This window comes from Sinohyriopsis cumingii, chromosome 13, assembly GCF_028554795.1.
Source record: "Sinohyriopsis cumingii isolate HCF-2022 chromosome 13, ASM2855479v2, whole genome shotgun sequence".
NCBI classification, from domain to species: Eukaryota; Metazoa; Mollusca; class Bivalvia; order Unionida; family Unionidae; genus Sinohyriopsis; species Sinohyriopsis cumingii.
In genome coordinates, this window is record NC_142973.1 from 63225697 (window position 1) to 63248571 (window position 22875).

At 38.5% G+C, this 22875-nt stretch overlaps 1 protein-coding gene across 1 annotated transcript in view; it reads right to left on the reverse strand.

Moving 5' to 3' along the window:
• LOC149785710 (cysteine-rich venom protein latisemin-like) overlaps positions 1-16179 on the reverse strand; it is a 31727-nt gene extending 15548 nt beyond the window's left edge. Inside the window, exons 1-4 of the mRNA XM_089979922.1 lie at positions 16044-16179; positions 8803-8894; positions 7249-7339; positions 155-294 (exon numbers count right to left, since the gene is read on the reverse strand). Of these exons, the coding sequence (XP_089836048.1) occupies positions 155-294; positions 7249-7339; positions 8803-8894; positions 16044-16179 (459 nt within the window). The remainder of the gene's footprint in view (positions 1-154; positions 295-7248; positions 7340-8802; positions 8895-16043) is intronic.
• Positions 16180-22875: the final 6696 nt, after the last annotated feature.

A 22875-nucleotide genomic window follows, 5' to 3' on the forward strand; every position in this document is an offset into this window, starting at 1 on the left:
TAAATTTAATACACCGTGCAGCTACACCATTCACTGCTTTATAGCTTCAGACAAATAACTTGGCCTTATATTGCAAATGATTCATTTTTGATCACTACTCCATTGTTATTTGTATTATTCATCAGAATGCACTATTTTCAAGTACTTTACTTACTTGTGTGTAATGGCCAACGGCATGCAGGTTGTTGTTTGAGTCGTTGTATTTGTACACTTTGTACTCGTCGTACCAAGCTTGAATCACATGGGTCCAATTTGAATAGCCCTTCCCAATGTTCTGTCCCACACTAAACCTCCCTGAGCAGAGAGAACATATGTAATTTTGAATGCTATTAATTTCATCGAAGATTTGATTATATTCATCAGCGGTGTACATCAATGAATCAATAAATTTTCAGATGCTGAATGAGCCGACTGTACAGTTACAATTGCCATCCAAAGGAATGAAGGGAATACGTGCTTTTCCTTTGGCAGTGGATAGTGGGTAGGAAACAAGCAGATCAAATGTTTGGGGTGGGTGGGTAGAAACTACCTTTGCTGTCGTCGCGGCTCCCAAAGACAATCTAAAATAGCAGACACCTCACAAGCATGTGCTCCCCATGACTGAAAAAGGTACTCATCTCTTTCGCAGACTTGCTAGAGACGTAAGGGACGGCCCGGGACTCTAAATAAAAATATTGTTTGTGTGATTTTTTAAAAATGTTTTTTATTAACTGGAGAAATGCAATAATATGGTATAATGTTTATGGTTTAGGAAATCCATAAATCATGGTTCCATGATACAAATTGTGTGCTTGATTCAACTAGGCAACAAAGAAATGTAGGAAAACGAATATTGCGGATAAGTTAAACAGATAATGCAGCGTTAGCTCTGTGGGACTGACATTTGGATAGATTACAAGATTTTTGCTCGTTGCGGTGGCCCATATGCTACGATGCATAAGGAGACAGGGCAGGACACGGAGGGTTTATGATATGATCAAAAGTCAGGCCCAATCCCTGACCACGACGGGCACACTTGGTTGGACACATCCAATTTATAGGACTGGTTTAAAAAAAATGCTACTCATTTAGAGAAGAGGTTTTACAATAGATAGAGATGATGGCACATGCACAACAAGCACGTATATTACGCCACGCGTTTTTGAGCCTTCTCAGGTGTTTGATCCCATTACCCCAGGAGCTGCATTGCAATGCAGCAGCTTCGAGAGCAGTCTAATCGTCAGCGGCGGCCCGTACCGACTTTCCTCGGGTTAAGACACCAGATCAGGTAACGGGGACCCTGAGGCAGAAATGTATCCCCTTGGACGCTATTAAAACCGATGGACCCGAACTCTCTTTTGAACATGTTCCCAGAAACCTACATCGTCGTCCGCAAAAGATGAGTTTGAAGTCATCGGTGCTGTGCACGTCTTTAATACCGTTTTCATCGAACACCCATTAGGCTCGACGACATGGGTTTTTCTTTGTTGCTAAATAAATCTTGATTCTTACAAAAGAAGATGACTATCGAGGAAGTCAGATATCGAAAGTCAAGGACAGCGGTGTGGTATTTATGTGCAATGCCCAAACGATGGATAAAACGGTATATGGAGCGGGGTGCTAATAATGCTAGCAGAAAAAGTAGCGACATCGTTACCCTGTATTATCGATACTATATGGTGTCATTTCTTTTAAAGACAGCTATCAATGTCAGTGATTGACTTGCAGGAAATGTGCTGTTTCTTAATCACGATTTGCCATTCTGATCTTCCACATGAGCCCAAAGCCTCGACAGAGCCCTCATGATACTAGGCTGTTCCCCTTACGTCCCTAACGCCTAATGTGCGCCCGTCGTCTAGCGGAGAAACCAGATGACTACAAGCCCCACCGTGAAACCCCAACTGTCTATAACGTAGCCTTTGGATACTTTAATGTGTTAATTTTTTATATTGTGGCACTAATTTGAATTTGTGCCGTTGATTTGCTTGGGGTGGGGTCAAAACCAATATTTTCTTTGGCTGTCGTAGCTGTGTTTGTTCAGATACTTTTGCTGTCATCCGTATTGCATTATCATCAAAGTTGGTTCTGATGACTATGGCGCTTCTACCACCAAATGAACTCGTTGTCTACACCAAATGATCATTCGTTCGCGACCACGTGTATGCTGTTTTCCAGAACTTTCCATCCTGTTTGACCAAGAAGGGGTGAGTGAGAAATTTATTTGCCTGGTAGTAGACGTGGAAGCAATAGAAGATATTTACCGTTTCTTGCATTCCTACCCCAGCTGTCCACGTCTGAATGACAGACAACAGGTGATCAGTCTCAATAACCAGTGGTCGACCATACAAATGAAAGGATTTATTGATTTTGCTAAAGCTTCTTCTCGCTGTCTAAAGTACCAGGGAACCAATTACCCACTATTTAATTCCGCCGAAAGGTATCACGTACTTGCTGACGATGTCGATAAAGCCTGGTCTTGAAGGGCACGCCTTCCCGAAGAAATGATTCGAGATTCAGCAACATGTCGTGGATCTGCAATACAGTTAAAGAGATAACATCGTATTTGTTGTGAACCCAACTCCAGCTAGTGAGTCTGTAAGCGTTACTGTCTCCTTCGTATACTAAAACCTAAAACTCTCTCGTCCATTTGATATGGGCATCCGTTACTGGGCTGACTCAGTACGTCAACGCTGCGACCGGTCGCATCAGCCTGTGCTCAGTGACCCTGAATATTAGCTGAATCTCGTCGAACTCGTCCTCATCATCGGATCTGAAGGCTGATACGAGTTTTACGGCTCTCACTGGCATATTTACACGCCAAACCCAGCATCCGGCGGCTATATGTCCACCTCGATCTGATAAACTCTACGGTAAACATCGTGGATGGAAATAACAGTACCCACCTACAAGTTGTTCGCATGGGTGTTGAGCTCGTGTGGAGTAGGGCGGAGTGGGGAGAGAGGGGTGTATGGTCTAATTCAGACTTGTGCAAACTGCGCTGTGGGGAATGAAAAAGCTTACTGTTGGCAACTTGGACGAGAAACATAGACCGGTCAGTATGTTTGAGTGCACCATCGATATTCATCTTGATGAAAAGTGCGAACAAGTATTGACAGACAACGAAATTACCTGATCCTGACTCGCTAGCAGCTCAGACCGTCGCTCCCAATCAATGTGCCTTAGATGCTAACACTCTTGGCAGCGAAGCGTGTTGTGTAAGCATGGTCGGTGATGGGGCTGCCTTAAAGATGATGTAACTGGCGGCAGACAATATCACATCAGTTAGCGGAATTAACACAATAACGCGTCTGGATTCTTTCACTGCGATACAACGAAACACTTCCAAAACTTTGGTGGGTTTACCATCAGCAACCAAATTCCATATCATTGTCCCGGGTGTCGGATTTTACTTTATTTTCCTCCACATCAGCCGTGGCGACGGCACGTGGGTAACGACTTCTGTCGGTGTTAATAGGGTTGCACGGGCTCATAATGACAAAAGTGCAGTTAGGGGAAACGGCACACACCAGATACGTGTCTATGGTTCGCACTGGCGGTTTGATCTGGTGCGAGGTTATCAATGCCAATGGGCTTTCGACCACTCCATCTTTAGTTATCGGAATTAGTGATCGCTTTAGGGCTATAATAAAGCCTAAATATAGACAAGGAAAATAAACCATAGATGCAGCATACCAATCCAGAAATCGACAACGGATGTTCAGATGCAGCTCGCAAAATAAGTGCAAATCACTGACAAGGATTGAGGAAGAAAAAAACACTGGTGCAAGAATAACCACAGCAACTTGGGTTGACACTGGCACGTCCAAAATTCATATTGTAGTCGAACGAGGATGTAAAGCAGATGGATATTGATCACTGGGGACACTGGGAGTATCCAAATCTAACCCGCGGTCAGCTAGGGTTAATTGCGCTATCACTGCCAGCACAACTGTCAAGTAGAGTCCTTGCGGTGTGCTACTGCAATAAGAACATGGTATTTGGCAAAATCGTCTTGGCTATTGCCTTTCCCTGGGTTATGTAGAACCCTCTATCACCCATCCCACGGGCAAAAAAGGCAGAGTTATATTTTAAATGGATGCTCTATCGCATTACAATGATCGGTCACAAAAACAAGCAGTCACTAAACCTGAGAACAGAGGGCACACAGGTTGTGACTCTTGGTGAACATAAAAGCGGAGTTGTTGAAGGCCGTGCTATTGTTGGATCTAACTATATTAAGGAAACTGACATTTTCTGCAAGATCATCGCTGTTTCACCAGTAAACCACGGAGACAGGTTGGAGGTGCATGCCCGCGGGTGTGTGGGATAACTCACCTATCTGTCCAGATCAACTGAATTTCTATATCACACTACTCACAGAAGAACTGTTAATGGCACTGTACGTGAAAATCGACGATTAACAAGACTCTCCACGGTCAGAGGCTGAACAGCGGACCGGTCTTTACAAAAAGTACAGGTGCACAGTAAATGTGGTTCATGGCCTCGACGGCATACTTGCGGTTGTGGCTATGTGAACTGGCGTGGCAGAAAACAGTCTATTGTCAATAATTGCTTCCGCCCCCGTCGATGTCGTCCCTCAAGTCAAAGAGCTGGGCTGCTCTTTCAATAACAGCTATTGTCAAATATCATAATGAAATTCTTGCAACCGCCGAAGCAAAATTCAGCAGAATGAAATACCACGTGCCTAGGGAGCTGCATGACAACACAGAGGAAGAGTTCATGTTCATATTCGACGTAATACCGCGCAGAAGATTCACGATTCAGTCGACATTGATGAAGCAGGAAAGAGCGGGCTAATTTCCTGTGGAGAGAAAAACTGGCGGTGGTTGGGAATATATAATAAGTGTCCGCCGAAACAACAGAAACGAAACCCGTGAAAATGTCAGAACCGCCGGATCATCCACTTTCGAGGACTATTTTGAACGAGACCCGTCTATATGATGCGGTACCACTGACACTGCCTTACTACGAGCAAAATAAAATTTGCCGGAACGACACACGAAAGTTGTGCATTTTGAGTGGCTTATTTTGCATTTCTTCAGGCAACTGCCTGTTGATTCGAAATGTGATATTCTATGTTTATACTGACCTTGCCATCTTTAGAAATGGACCCATTTCATGCTAGTGTCAAGATTTCATTCTTTCAGAACTCGCGATTGTGTGTCGTGTCCTGTATAGATCAGTATTTGATTCGTCGGCGGCAAGGTGCTTTGGCTGGAGATCATGGGGCAAATGCTCCTTTATTTGTGAATTCCATGGGCTGCCCGTATAGTAGGGAACATTTTCTGTCATACTTGAAGCTCCTGCTGGCACGCATGGGCTATACTGAGCAAAACTTTTCTGGTCATTCGTTTCGTATTGGAGCAGCCATAACTGCAGCTGCAGTTGGTATGGAGAACCATCTAATGAAGATGATGGGCTTCGTCATGCGATACGCACTACTTCAGAGTTCACCCTAACCGTCTTTTTATCTGCGCAAGAACAGCTGTGTACATACATTTAGTATCATGTACTTTAGATACCAGTCCTTCCAAATGGATTTTCACATTCCAAACTGGCATCTTCTTTAGGCTCTCATTTGAGGTACTTTAATATCAAATTCAATTTTTTATTTTCCCCAAATCGGATACTCATAAGCCTAGCTCTTTTCCACGAATCTGGGATCAGACCAGATTACACTCTTATGATGGGATCAGCCTAGCATAGATTTAGGTAAGATGGGATCAGCCCAGAATACATTAGCATGCTGGGATCAGCCTAGCACATAGTCTTCTTAAGCTGGGATCAGCCCAGAATACACTTAAATGCTGTGATCAGCCTAGCACATATTTTACTTGAGCTGGGATCAGCCTGGTACAATCAACGGAAACTGGGATCAGCTCATATTAGACCTAAATCCTGGGATCAGCCTAGCACCAATTATCCTTGAGCTGGGATCAGCCCATATTACACAATAATGCTGGGATCAGCCTAACATAGATTTACTTAAGATGGGGTCAGCCCAGAATACACTAAAATGCTGGGATCAGCCTAACACAGATTTTACTTGAGTTGGGAGCAGCCTAGCACCAATTCTACTTGAGCTGGGATCAGCCCAGAATACACTTTAATGCTGGGATCAGCCTAGCACTGATTGGGAATCATTCTTTTACATTCAGATTCTAGCCCATGAGTAGCCCCCACAGAAAGAGCCAAATATTTTAAACTATTTTAATTAAGTATCGATGTTATTTTAGTTATGAGTTTGATGTTGTAGAATATTGGTAATAATTAACAGTGACAGAGAAAGAAGAGAGAGAGAGAGAGTGAGAGAGAGACTGAATGTATATACTCTCGTATCCTATATTTCTTACAATGCATGTATTAAATCTTTTCTCGTAAAGATCAGTATTGTTTTGTTGTGCATAAATGCATTTGAGAAAACGACAGACACGTATCGCGCCGTCGCCTTATAATGTCATAGAGAGGTTAAACCAAGTCCTGAGATAAATTGTATAACATAGTGTAAAAATGACGGACACAAAGGGCAAAAGAAACAGCTTAAGTCGGAGGTTCAAGCCTCCGGAATAAGTAGTTTTCTCTACCCTCCGTCGTTGCCATTCTTTCAAAACATGATAATGCAGTTGCCTTCAGGTGATGGTTTAGCAGCCGACCTTGTCATTCTTTTAATACATTAAACTGCAGGTTCTCTTAGGCCTTGATTTTCTCTCTGTCGTTGACAATTTAAGTGATTTAGTATGAATGGGATTTAAGTGAGCTGATATGAAGGGACCCAATATACTCTATCCGTATTCAAGCTCATGATGATGATGGATCATTGCTCTAAATCAGGGGTCACAACCCTTGGTCCGCGGGCCGGATCCGGCCCGCGAACGAGTTCTGTCCGGCCCACAGGGAAAATTAAAACAACACCTAAACCTGGCACGTGAACAGTAATTATATTAAGGAAATTAGTGTTTGCGCCCTCGAGTGGTCTTAGAAAATGCAATCTGGCCCTTGGCAGAAAAAGGTTGTGCACCCCTGCTCTAATTGCTCATTCCATAATATGTGGCTCAACATGTGAGATAAAAAGGCGAACAGGATGAGACATTAGGTGATGTTCACTTTGGCTATTTTTTGTATAGATGGAAAGTGGGAGCATATGCAACAAAGTTAACATTCTTATATTTCCGTGGATGTTTTCAATGATATAAAATTAGCCAATTCCTTATATTCATATTTTTTGGTGGTTAAAATATTACCATTTACCTGGAACCTGTCTATCGGAGTTTTTGTCATGCTCAAAAGAGCAGGTTTCTGCCCACGCCTGCGCAATTCCCGCCACCTCGTCATCCCAGGTCTGTCAAAGAGTATAAAATACACGTCTTTGTACATTATAAATTTGGATATGTTTCAGAAGATGTCCTCTATAAAAATCCTTACTCTTCATTCGTACGTGACATTCATGAAGCAAAGGCATTTGAAATCAAACACTGCAGTGTCATATGTCAGGGAAAAAACAACATTCATGTACACACATATATAATAATAATAATAATAATAATAACAACAACAACAGTGCAAGGTTGAATTTGTTCATGTTGTTTCAACGGTGATTTCATATTGATGAAAATCATATTCTGCGTTAAATGGTACACATACATATGATGATGAATATTTACAGCATATCAAACTTTATTTTTCATCTATTTTTTTCCATCCCACTGCCCGATTGTAGGTCTTTCTTTGCAAATTACATTAAAGTATGGTCCAGAAAAAGTCTCCTGTATTTGTCTTGCGGCCATTTTTGGAGCATTATTCCGTAACGTGTGTAATTTTTGTGTATCGCGTAATGCAGTCCCAGAGTCGAATCGAACTAATAACTTCTCGTGCCATTTGAAGTCACACCGTGACAAAATGCTTATAGGCCAGTACCCAGTTAAATTGTTAATAGTTAAATTTTGAGGTTTCCTTTGGTTATAGGTGTCACTGTGAAAAATTCTGAAAGGAATTGATTTTTACCATGGAAATTCGTAAACAATTATTCTATATTTTTAAATGCATTTATACTGCGGTTGCACAATCAGTATGAGGGGAGTGCACTTGAAATTGCATTGTGTGATATGGTTACAAACTATGTTTAGATTGACCCGGAAATATAACCTTTGACTCCAGTAGATGCTGATCACCTGTTAATTAAGCTGTGCAAATGCTGTCGAGTCTTGATGCATGTAATGGTCTTTAATGGTATTGTCACCATTGGATTGGAAAATTCCTCTCAGTATAGCTTAGAGAAATGTATATAATATACAAGGAGATTAATGATAGTCTGACTCTATTTGCTTGTACTTTCGTTGGAACCTAAAATTTTAAGTGCCGGTTGCAAACGTTTTGAAAAAAGCGATGGGAGGCGGAGCCTTTCAAGGCCACATAGCGCCTACAAAAAAGGAAAAGGTCGTCGTTTATTATTTTAAAAGTTTTTTTTAACCACTCATTTTTGTTTTAAATATCCTGGAAACGTTCTCAAAGAGCCAAGCCATCGATACATACCCTGGTACTGCATTTACAATTATTTCTCCATTTAATCTTAGCTTCCACCGCTTTCTGGATGTTATTTGGCAATGTTCTATTTGTTCCTTTCGTTATTACATCCTAATTTTAATTTTTGAGGGTATTTGTTTGATTGAATCGATATTTAGTCATCGCCATAAACTGCCACACTGCAAACATCGCAGCAATATAACCGAAACATTTATAAAATTCCAAATCACACTCACGCACACTCATCGTTATTTCGCAATATCGTTGCCATATTGTTCTTACCATTTTCAGCATATTTGTGGCTAGTGGACTGACCATGCCTCTATACCTGTTGTGTTCCAATACGATCAAAGCTATGTCCGAAGTATTTACACCTGCAAAACACATTAATATGTCTGAGGTAAAAAACTTGTTGTCTGACACGAGTCGTCTAAATCATACACATTTCCTAAAATAAGCCCAGAAAGATGCTCCTTCCCGTCCATTACATAACCATACGGTGAAAAAGAAAAGACGCATAAAAATTTCATAAATACATGTATTTCAGATAAAGGTTGCTGATATGTATACCCAGCCGAGGGGCGGTCTGCCCCGGTATACAGCCAGTCGGGAGAGTTGAAATAAAAGTACAAGTTTTAAAACCAAATGAAAAATTCGCCAAGGTAAACGTTATTTCCAATTAGCTTATGTTAGCACTGTATTGTTTAAAAATCTACTTGCACACAAAATATATTTTTCTGTGTGTTTACGTTTTAAAAATGTTTGTGGGGGTACTAAAGGAAGGATCCACCCCGGGTGCCAAATACTTTAGGTACGCCCCAGTGTATACTTTTACACAGTTTTTGTATTACTTGCGAGGATTATTTAAAAAATAGACAAAAATAATGATCAAAATGTCTTTCGATGTCTGCCGTCCATCGGCTTGATGTAAGGACGTAAAAATTTATTACATTTATTTTTATTACTGTTGTCTTCGTCCCAGCTATCACACTTCGGATATGCCAACATACACAAATTATTACGTCAACAACGTCAAGAACAGAAGTAAAAGAATGGATAATTACATAGTGCCTACATTATTAAGCCAACAACGTCAAGAACAGAGGCTTACAAATGAATACTACCATAGTGTCTACATTGTTACGTCAACATGTCAAGAACGGAAGTAAAATAATGTATACAAATAAGGGACAATTCCATAGTGCCTACATTATTACGTCAACAACGTCAAGAATGGAAGTTTAAGAATGGATAACACCATAGTGCCTACATTATTACTTCAACAATGTCAAGAACGGAGGTTTAAGAACGGATAATAACATAGTGCCTACATTATTACGTCAACAACGTCAAGAACGGAAGAAAAATAATGGATACCATTCTGACTACATCATCAAGTATGGAAGTAAAAGAATAGATAATACCATGGTGCCTACGTCGTTAGAAAGGAAGCAGAATAATCGATAATACCGTAGTGTTTATTGTCTTTTGCGCTTTTCTTTCTTATTGAAGACCCTTACTATTTCAAGTATATCAAAGTAGCCGGTGGTGTTTCTTTTGTAACTACTTACAAATCGTGACTCTGTCTGTCTCTCCAGCTGTATGTATGTATGTATGTATGTATGTATCTGTCTTATCTTACCTGCTTGAACCACTTGGGATGATTTTGGTTGGCATGCCGAATGCGTCTTTAACACCTTAAACTTGTCTTTACACGGGCGAACCTATTAATGGAAATTTTAAATGTCTCCAGTTATGGTCATTGTTTCAGAATATTATGATGTCATTCATGACTGATCCACATAATTTCATCCACAAAATATTATAATCTTTTTTTAATTCATAATTACATATTAGTTAATTTTAAATTCGTATTTAATCTTTTTCATTGATCGGATTGAGCTGTTCCAATGCTGCCGATACTTGTGTGATATTCGTTTTTATTGTTGAACTACCTACAAAAGCAATTTTCTGCACTTCAAACACAGTACAGATGGTGGCCTTATTTGAAAATCATGTTATGTTCCATCTTGTTCTTTCATCCGTAGTATTTTAATTTGCGTTCTGAAGTAAAACGAAATTACATTTATCATCCGTTCCATATACAAGATTCGTCAGAATCAAAATTTGATGGAAAACTCGAAATACTTTGATTTCAGGTCCAGTGGAGAAAATAAAGATCTACTCATACCAAGTGGCGCAATAGGGTCTAATATAAATCGTATCGTTATAAATTTAAACTAATCGGAGTACTGAATGAATAGTTACATTTTAATGAATTTCAGCAATAATGTAGTATTAGAACGATGATCCTGAAAATGGATGTTTATGTACAAGACTAGTATTTAGTTTACGGACATCTGGACAGACCCAGTTAGTTCGTTATGTACTTACGTATCATTAGTCAGGTACCCTCTCTTCTTCATTACGTAAAGAATGGAGGGTACTAGACAACAAATTTATAATGAAATCTATACAACACAGTAGATGGGGCGTAATGATCTCATTCAGTCGGAAAGAAAGAGTTATCGATAGTCTATGAACATAGACTGATATTAGTCACTGTAGTCAATTGCTTTCATGACCCGTTGTGAGACGTGTGAGACGATTCGAGCAGGCGCAGAACATATGAGTAGCCTGCGTATTCTCGACACATTCTGAACACAAAACTCAAACGTACGGTCCAAAATAACTGTTATGTTTCGTGTTCCTTTTTAGTATTTTTAATGAAGTTAAAATCAAGGAAATCCCAGGATCTTCGTAAATTTATTGGGTTTATTTCTACATAGACGCCAAAAATTGAGAACCGTAGGTATATAGAAAGTACAAAAATTGCTGTAGGTGTTATGTTAGGATTTTCATAAATTTTAAGAATGGTTATTGCCCCCATTAATTATGGTTATAAAATGTTTTGTCTTTCACACACGATTAAAGAGAGTGAGAGAGTTCAGGCTCCCTTGTAAAGGGTGTCTCTTTTAAAAGTGTGGATCTCTCCTACATCATTGGGGAAGGCTGAGAGAGAGAGAGAGAGAGACAGAGAGGTCTGGGATCTCAGAAAGAAAGGTGGACTCCATGGCGGAACTAACTTTATTGATATTATTGATATATAATGGATTACATTCTAGATAAAAAACACATCTACATAAACTTACAATTTAGATATAAGAAATACAAATAAAATTACGATATTCCTTTCAGCTTACCAACTTCATACAATTCCGAAATTCCTGTCCTTTAGAACATATTGTAAATAAGTAAACATCGAATAAATTAACGATCGACAAAGTGTGTAAAAAATAAATATTTCAGATTAATACAACAATTATTCTTCAGAGAAGATATTTTAATGAATTTAACCTAAAATACCAAAATAGTATGTTCTATAACTTATTATTTTATTTATAAATTAATTATTATTAAGAATGAAGTTGGTAGTGAATTCGTCTTTAAAATAACCAATCGTATGATTACAAGTAAAATAAGTTCTTAACACAATTTAATTTTCTAATACATTACAATAAGGAATACTGAAAGACTATTAATTTTTTTCCAAAATTTTGCAAACGCGTCTATCTCAACTAACTGACCCAGCAGAGCCGCATCTTTGCTTAGATGCTTGCTCAACACACCTTGTACTATTGTTACTGACTTTAAATTTGCTGACTTAGAATATAAGAAGAAATGTGTTATGCAATGCGAAGGATTTTACAACTGCAACACACAAAGCACAATCTGTATTAAAATAATACATATTTGCATTACAAGAATAAAATAGATTGCTTGTAATACAGTTTGCTGAATAATTCAATCATGACATAAGGTTTTGAGATTCTTACTCAAGTTCAGAAATACGGCTCCAAGCCTATGTTCTGTTAGACCTGATTCCTCCAAGGTAGTAACGTAATGTCAATAATACGTCATATAAAGATTACTTACATCTCTCTTCATGCGGAAATGTGGAAAATCGCTCCCCTGTATATCTGATAAATAAAATTAGGATTTAAAATTACCTAATGGCATACGAATATGAGAGAGAGAGAGAGAGAGAGAAAGAGAGAGAGATGTGTGTGTATTATAGTCATGCATAGGCAATATTAATGATAATTTGTAGCGTATACAATAATCAGTCGATTCAAGCAGTAAAAAACATGCATTTCACAAATGATCTCTTTTTCTACCATGAGATTTCAATGATATGCATGAAATTGTAATTTTCAGCTTCATATAATTTCTGTTTTTCAACGAAGAAAATTCTAATGACCATGTCAATCTTAAAGTTGGTTGTCCACAAAGATTTCAATATTATTGTAGAGTATAATGGTGTTTGTGTTTAGGCTTTGTACGGTGTTTCCGACTACGACTTCTTTAGATAAGTTTCATTATTTTGCTAAATTTTATGAAAAAGAAGCAGCATATATTGTCCAGGTTATCTTAAACTTGTTTTAGTCTTTATATGTATTAGACAGGCTAAGTAATTCAAGCGGTCACTCTTTAGTTGTGTATCAAAAGACATTTGTACATACTAATGAAAGTTTAAAATACTTTTTAAAATACAGTGTAAAATATTTTTTAAAATACCGTCTAAATGAGAGGAGACCAATTACCGGTAATTCAAACTTGACGATTGGAGGGGGTGGGGGCTCATTGAATAATGTAGCATTATTTACAAAATTAAGTTTGACATAATTTACTTGCTTGAAATAGTTTTGTTCAGCTTTACAGTGCAGGTTCTGACGTATTCTACTTGTTTGAAATTATTTTCTTCTGCTAAATCATACAAACTGTAGTAAGGATACGCTTCAGGTGTAAAACAATTTTTTTTCTTCTGTATGTGGTGTTTCAAAATGTCTCTTATAAATTTTCCTAAGAAAAATTGTATGAATAAGGATGATGTTAAATAGAGAGAGGTATCTTTAATCCTAGTCTCAAAAGAAAATGTCCTTCAAAGAATTCATTCGCTACACACCATCAAACCGCTTTTCATTTTAAATTATGCCAATTATTACGAAATTGTAGTTGTTTTCAGTATGTAGAATTGTTTACTGACTCAAATTATTAAACTAATGTGTATTTGCAGAAGAAATTGTATTTTTAAAGACTTACCATTTTCTTGCTGTGCCGAACAGCCGATGATCATTAAGATCGTAAAAATTGATATTTTTCTATAATTATAACTGACCATGACTGACTTTTAGATTTCGAAATGTAGAATCGACTAATTTCGGCCTTCGACTCAAATATATAAAAGCCTTCGTTATCTGTATTTCATAACCTACCATAAAAATGATTGAATTACTCATCTATTGCTCAGCAGTGTTGGAAAATATATAATAAGATAGATAAGGTCAGTTATGAAGGTGTTATATTAAATCGTGATGTTTGCTAATTCTCAGGCCCATATTGATGGTTATCTAATTAACTACTACACATCTTAAATTTGTGCACTGTTACCAGGTACCTCAAAAGCTCAATTGTTTAGTGAAGCAAACGTCGATTGTGTTGATAACCTCCGAATGATGTTAGAAGGGAAGAAGGATAATTCATCATGGGACAAGACAACTGAATACTTTCGACGCTATGCCTTTAGTTTAATATGGTGATTGTAAACTCAGACACTAGTATTGACAGATAAGCTATATACAAGGAACCATCCAGATGCTTTCAAAATTAAGAAGAGATTCACTGGTCATACACATCACACATATATATTAATACCTGTTGTGGACTGGTCATGCACACCACGCATTAAATGATCATACATATTACGCATCAGATGGTGATACAGATCACGTATTAGATGTCCATACACATCACGCATTAAATGATCATACACATCACGCATTAGAATGTCATACACATCATGCATTAAATGGTCCTACACATCACGCATTAGATGGTAATACACATCACGCATTAGATGTCCATACACATCACGCATTAAATGATCATACACATCACGCATTAGATGGTCATACACATTATGCATTAAATGATCATACACATCACGCATTAGATGGTCATACACATCATGCATTAAATGGTCATACACATCATGCATTAAATGGTCATACACATCATGCATTAGATGTCCATACACATCACGCATTCGATGTCCATACACATCACGCATTAAATAGTCATACACATCACGCATTAGATGATGATACAGATCACGCATTAGATGTCTATACATATCACGTATTAGATTGTCCTAAACATCACACATAAAATGGTCCTACACATCACGCATTAAATGGTCCTACACATCACGCATTAGATGGTAATACACATCACGCATTAGATGTCCATACACATCATGCATTAGATGTCCATACACATCACGCATTAAATGGTCCTACACATCACGCATTAAATGGTTCTACACATCATGCATTAAATGGTCCTACACATCACGCATTAGATGGTCCTGCACATCACACATTGGATGGTCCTACACACCACGCATTAAATAGTCATACACATCACGCATTAAATGGTCCTACACATCACACATTAAATGGTCCTACACATCACGCATTAAATGGTCCTGCACATCACGCATTAAATGGTCCTACACATCATGCATTAAATGGTCCTACACATCACGCATTAGATGGTCCTACACATCACGCATTGGATGGTCCTATACACCACGCATTAAGTAGTCATACACATCATGCATTAAATAGTCATACACATCACGCATTAGATGGTGATACACATCATGCATTAGATGGTGATACAGATCACGTATTAGATGTTACCTGTTATAGACCCATACACATACATCACGCTTTCTGTGGTCATACACATCACGCTTTATATGGTCATACACATCACGCTTTATATGGTCATACACATCACGCATTAAATAGTCCTACACATCACGCATTAGATGGTCCTACACATCACGCCTTAAATAGTCATACACATCATGCATTAAATAGTCATACACATCGCACATTAAATAGTCATACACATCACGCATTAAATAGTCTGCTGCCAAGGCCCTCTTCTTTCTTTATTTTTTATTTTTTCTTCACTACTCGCCTGCGACGTTTCTCAGCTTCTTTTCTCAACCTGTCAATTTCCTCTTGCTGAGTGGTTAAGGTTCGTATAAGGATTTAGCTTCCCTTTCGAATTCTGGTCCTCGCAAAACTTTTTCTTTGTGACGTCTTTGTATGATATCGCTATTTTTCACCACAAGCTGGCGCCATTCAGGTAGTCTCGTAAGAACGACACGGTACGGAGATTAAAAATCCACTGCCTACCTCGTTCAATAAGCAATGTCTGTGTTTTTATCAGCATTGACTTGTACACGCGTGGTTGTGGTGATGGAGTATTTTCAAGTGCCGCTTTGACCAATTTCTCTGATGGCTTCCTCGCCTTCCATGATCACCCCATGCAAACTTCCAGTTGTTTCCAAGGCTGCTTCTGCGTTTTTTAAAGCCTCCACCGCGGTTACTCGTGTGGGTCTGAGCTGTTTTGCAAACTTTTATTGAAAGCCGGTTGGGAGGTCATACCGTGCGCTCTGTCGAGACTGAAACATATCTTTTTGGCACATTTAACATGTCGAATCAGTTGTTCCAGGTTTTCATTGGCAGCTTTTCGACGTCGTTGAGCATACTCTGCTATGGTATCGATAGCAGGTTGTGGCATCGTATACATTTATCATAGCCATTTAAATTGTCGGATGATATGCATTCGAGTCCAGACCCCTCGCGATGCTTTTCCCCCGGTCAGGTCCATTGTGAGAAAACCATACGAGTCTACAGTGGCCCGCGTACACATATTCCGAACTCATTCTACGAATGGTGGGTGGAACACCAATGTAAAATAATGTTTGCAAGGCCGTGCGCTTCAACGCCACGAAATATTATCAACATGCTGACGTTGTCCTGAATCACTTTTGGCACATTTGCTTTTCGTTGTGTCACATCAATCACTTTTGTGTTTTATCTGCTGAAGATCGAGGTCGACAACAGCGGGAGGCTTCATAGACTGTAGAATAGAACTCAATGGTGAACGAAGAAGTGTTCGAAGTCCTTGAGGACATCATAATACGGCTGATTATTCGTGGATGGTGCAATCACATACGCTCAGTGCTACATTAACTATCATTTGCTTAGATTCAGCAACAATTGGGGTTTTCCTGATCCAGCTGGGATAATGAGCAGCGCGCAAACCGAGTTTGAAAACATGTCGCTGTGTGTAGACAGTAGATCCTTCGCCAGCGAAGACAAGACAATGAAGGTGAAATAATGTGCAGTATTTCAAGTCATGCATGGAATGCCAATAGTTGTATAATTCAACAATGCTTACATATTGTGTTCGATTCTGCCTGAAAACACATACCGCAATCCAACTCGCTCGGTTCAAACTCGTAATAGTAAAAGAACTTGCATCGGATGTGGAGCAAAGATGTTCACCGTTCGGGAGTGAACAGTCCAGGTCTAAAATGGGAGTCCTAAACAATATCGCTGCTGAATTAACAAAGGTACTCGGGGCTCTGCAGAGTAAATATCCTGGCGAAAAACATATATCTTGATACAGTTGTTGACATCCTGGAACACGGTTGGATAAACGATTGCGCGACTGGCTCCAAAAGAAGAAACTGTAAACGGCGTCAATGCTGCATGGTACCGGCATGATGTTGCTTATAAAACATCAAATCATATTTCTACTTGTCAACGCGACGATGATGGCCTCTTCCAAGACTTTAATACATTCAGTTTTACGCACAGGAAAAATAAATCGTCATATGGAGCATCAAAGGAGCTATGAAGGCCACAGTTGCACTTGGTAGATTTTAATATCAACTCACTGGAAGTTAAACCGTAACATAAAAAACAAGACTTTTAGAACGGACCGTGTTGCGATATACTACAGTCTCCGCGGCTATTGGAAACGCGAAACAGCTGTTAAAGTTTGCGAGTGTGGCAAAAGTTACTAACCGTGTTGTCTGAGCCTGGCTTGCCAAACGTGTATTGTAGCAAATTTACTGACACACATCAAAAATTCTTTCCCTTGGATAGTGGAGTTAGAAGGCGGACAACGTCGAACTGGATAGATATTCCGGGACAACCAACTATAATCTGGTGTTGGAACCATAGGTTGTCGCTGTGACTTGTCCAGTAGAAGCAAATCCTTCTAGTACAGCTTTTATGTGAGGGCAAGTACATGTTGTTTCGCGGATACGGAACTACCGCCAAAATTTATTTTATGTTGCACATTGCCTGTTTGAATGAATAAAGCCACGCGTGGGCTCCTTTTGTTTTCTTACAGTTTTTAGAGCCAATCTCTATCAAATGCATGTTGGCTCTCAGTCTCACGTATATTTGGTTAAGCTGGACTTGCCTTCGCATTCATCCATGAATTTCCCAATAACGTTTTCGTTGTTGTCGCTGATCTTTCGTGTACTCACTGGTGTGTCAAATTGGTTTACCAGCGATGCTTCGTCCATGCTCGCGTAGACATTATTGAGATATTATACATCAGCAACTTGGTCACGTACGTGTACAGCATCTTGACGACGTCTCCGTACCGCGGCTTGAGCGAGTCAAAATAAAATAGAAATTTCGACAAGTCCAGTAGTCGCATTTTCTTTGTCAGCTTTAGTTTTGCATACGCATTCTCAATCGCAGATAGAACCGCAAATCACTCACGTGAACTGCATAATTAAATTTCTTTCTCAGATTTGATATAAGTTTGACGCATCTGGTAAACTTGCGTCCTTAATCATGCACGATTTCACATCGATACGGGGACAGCAACTGGTGGGGCACCCACAGCTCTTTTGAGGCGGCCGGGTCGTATCCATTTGGAAGTGGATTGTTCGCGCGAACGTATCGGTGACTTGACATCGATATACTGCCACTTATACCACTTTCAATTGCCAAAATATCATCGATATCGGTGAACATTTCCTAATCGACCTTGGTTTTTGACAGCATTGCGTTCTATACCAATCCTGGCGAACAGAAGCGAAGTGCGGAATCGAGCTTATCATGCTCATGACTGAATCATGAAACGTCTTAAAACATACGCACTCTGTAACACATTCATACACGGACATAGATCATGATGTCCGATTTTACAAGCCCCAGAGCGGATCAAACATTGTTCGCGTGCGCGAACTGGCTAGTGGAACTACCTTTGTGAGACAACGATGAATGAAAGACGTCAATCGCTGGCAAAGAGATTTAGCAAAATTGTCCTAGTCGCTCATGTATTTGTACGGTTAAACTCATTTGAGGATAAGCAAACCGAACTTTCCTGATCTGGCTCCACCTTATTGGCGAGTAGACTTTAATTGATCATCGCTTCCTGTTTGCTGTGCAGGTACACCATTTGGGGAAGATCTTTACCATCACTTAATCATACCGTGCATCCGGGTCATGCAAGAATAGCGATGATGGTAGCCTGTAGAGGAATTCGGTGTTACAAGTTCAATCAGGTGCTGTTTGTATTTTTGAGACTGATATGTATTATCGTGTGCACAATGCAAAGCCAATAAGAGCGCCCATTCGAAACATTTGTTGTCTTCCTTTAAACATTAGAGATGATTGCTAGGTAATCTTGAAGATCTGATTTAAATTCGGGAACTTTGGTTATTTGAAGACCACACAAAAGAGCCTTTCCAGCAATAGGACGTGCGATACGACGATATTTTTATTCATCGCCGACCATGTGTGCGTTAACGGCCTGCTTGGCCCGTGGAGGATTCTTAATACGTAACTCAGCAGCTGCTTCATAAAGTTATTTTAAGGTCTGACGCGTCTCATCAGCTGGTAACCATCAGTAGTTAATCTGGAAAAAGTTGTCTCAGAATCGGTCGTGGTTCATCTGCAAGTCCTAAGAATGGAAGTATGTCGGCATTTTTCATAACGCTTAGAATCTTTTATTCCACATCTTCTCAATGTTTGACTGATAATAGGGAAAAAACATCATCAATTTATAACTTTCTGTTGAGGTGTTTTCACTTCTTTTACAGGATCGGAAAACTCAATCGCTTCTGTCCTGGATATTATTTAATTGACTTCATTATCTTTTTCTTAACACCATCATTGAGTTTTGCCTCAACGACAGGTTCCACCAATTGCTGATGAGCACTATAATACTCATGTATGGATCTACACGTTCGGTACAACTGATTATGCGAAAACACTCCAATACAACATTTAAGGGATGGTTGAACACCGGGGCCAACAAATAACTGAGCAAACATGATTTACAGTATTCTTAATAACATGTTTTGCCGCATAGTTCACGTTTCTGAAGATTATATTCATATTCCTAAGCATTCGGCATCTTGGTATGATAGTTCTATTTCTCAAATTATTAATTAGCACTGCCACCAACAATAATTTGATTAATTTTTTTACATATATGGTGTCAAGACTGATGAACTTACGCAATTTTGAATTTCCTCTTGAAAATTATGGACGACTCAGAATACCATTTTCTAAACTTCAGCTAACTTGTACAGATGACAAAAGTAGAATTCACAGAAGATTGAGTATAGGCAGATAGCCGCTTTCAATGACAAATATGCTATTAATATATGCCTGCCACCTCCCATCAGTGTGTTGATCAAAGATAACACAATACAGAGGCTCCTAGTGAATTATTCTCGCGTGGAGGATCACGCAGATTATAATCACTCTCGCTCGTGCAACAATTCTGAAAGGGAATAAAGCATGGGAAATATATAAGGGGTTTAGGGATCTCTATTATGATACTACTCCTAGGCAAAAGAGAAAAGAGAACCATGTCTAAAGAATTGTAATACCTTGGAAATGTTTACACGGATTAAATATTAACAAAATATTGGAACTGAAAAAGGAAATGGGAATGTTTTGTCCAAGAATAAGTCATCTAAAGCGATAATTCTCTGTAAAATCCTGAACGCTATGATCGTGTATCATTTTAACATGTCGTCATTTGACCAAGAAGGTATCTTTATATGCAATGGCGGTTACTGCACTTCTTTTCAGATCATTGGAGTAAAGGACAGTGTCTTCTGACTGACTCGAACTGATGATCCGGGATTGGGTTTCAATCGTTCTTTCTAGTTTGAAATGTGATAAAAAATATGAGGTCATATACTGATGTGTAGGTTAACAAATCCAAACATCCATAGGAAGGATCTCATCAGGGCCAAGCTCCTGCCTATGAATTCTTAACATGAGGATTGGATATTTCAATCGAAAACCTTTGCATGTGAATATTTGTACCAATTATTAATTATTCGTTGACGCTTGAATATAATAATCACAATTACAGACACTTGTGGTTATAAATTTTGCACAATTATTGCATTCCATGTTAGTGAAACGTGAAAACAAATTAAATTTAGTTTGTATCAACAAAATATGTATTTTAATGTCAGTGGCCTCCATTGATTAAGGTATACGTATTTAATTAATTTACTAGATTGAAAAACCAATTACTTCGCTGCAGCACCGGCGAAAGTTAATTCATACAGAAATTATATGTATTCCCGTTAGGCTGACGAGTTGCAAACTGCACATGCTTGATATGTCTATCCATATTTTGCATCAGTGAAGTTTTGTTTGGTTTTTGTGTGTTAGCGCCACTTTTCAGCAAACAATAGGCTATTCATGTGAGAGAGAAAAAATGAACGGCTTAATATTCGTTCTCTAAAATGTTTCCATGGTTTTACCTACTGCGTCTTATATTTTAAAATTAATCAAATGTTCTGGTCGTGAATAATTAAGACATATTTCATTTCAATTTTATATGTCATGCATATTTCCATCTCCGTTAGACTCAGAATGGTAGATTAGTGTTATCGTAAATTATCTGAGACACATCTTTCATTACCAATATTGAAAAAAAATGCTTTAAAAAGAATATGTGCTATGTAAATTAATGATTTCCAGTTTCAATTAAACATTCGACTTCCGAGTGCATATCGGTTGATTTTTTCAGGAACATAGGCTAGGAATGTGTGGCCTAAATTGGGTTCTACGATCGTCATGAAACATTCCATTTGCTGCGTTGGTTGATTGGAATTTTTCATAGCTTTGATAAATGAATAGTAACTAACATTCCACAAAGCAAGTATCTATCTCGAAAGTGACTCGTTCAAGCTTTAGAGATTTCATACCTTTAGAGACATTGGAGTTTAAAGTCTTCCCGAAAAACAAGTTAGTTTGATCCCGCTTTGAGCTGACAACGTATGGACGGTTGATAAACACCTGGAAATTACATTCCAAACTAAAGAGTAGATGCATCAATATATTAAACAAACTTATAATTCTGTCAATCGCAGAACAAAGACTAGAGATGAAAATTAATTTATACGCTTTACTCCAAAAACGTTTTATCAAAATAGTTTATTATTTAAAAATCTCGATGACATTGGACATAAATGTAGTACAAAATGCATACTCTTAAGATTACAGTTAGAACTTGTATGTAATAGTAATTACATTTTAAAGAAACAAAATATATTTGTTTACATACCTGTCATCATGAAGAAAAAAGGATAAACCAATAAGTCTCACCATGTGTTCAAAATGTCAACATATACGTACCTATATGTCGGTAAATAAAGATAGACATCTTTATTTGACATCTTTATAGACATCTTTATTTGAAATCCGTCTTACAGGTAAATTAAAACTTGGTTTAAATGGATGGAAAATAAATCGTCAATGGTCATCTGTTTTCTATTAATCACAGATTTTTGTCAGGTTTTTTCGTGAAATGCAAATGTTCACTTAGCTTTGTGTCCAAATAGACATTTTTTTGACCTACGAATTTTCAAACATTTTCACCACAGCAAGTATTCAAAATAATTTACGGGGGAGATTTACTTCGAGCTGTACTGTTAGTCAACATACAGGCAGCCAATGATAGTAGTGAATGGGGTGAGATTAGCGACAATGGGAATTAGCATTAAAAACACCCCCTGGGTAAGATTAGCGACAATGGAAATTTAACATTAACCACCCTGGGTAAGATTAGCGACAATGGAAATTTAACATGGGCAAAAAACATGGGATTTTTTTTTTACAAAAAAATTAAAAAAGGGTTAGGCAATCGAAAGGCTATCTGTTTTCGAGAAATGTGGGTGGCCCTGAAAAGGGCCTTTCAGTTTCTTCTTCTTCTTCTTCTTCTAACTCCTCCACTTCTTCCACCAAGTCCTCACTTTTTCCATTATTCCTTTCTTCTTCTTTTTCTCCTCCGGCATCTAGTCTGGATGGCCCAAAGCTATAAACTTTTCCTGGACTTTGATCCAATTCTGATTTAGCCTTTCAAAATCAGCCTGTTTCTTTTTGTTTTCCTGATCTTTTCTTTCTTTATTCCATCTCTCTTTAATCTTCT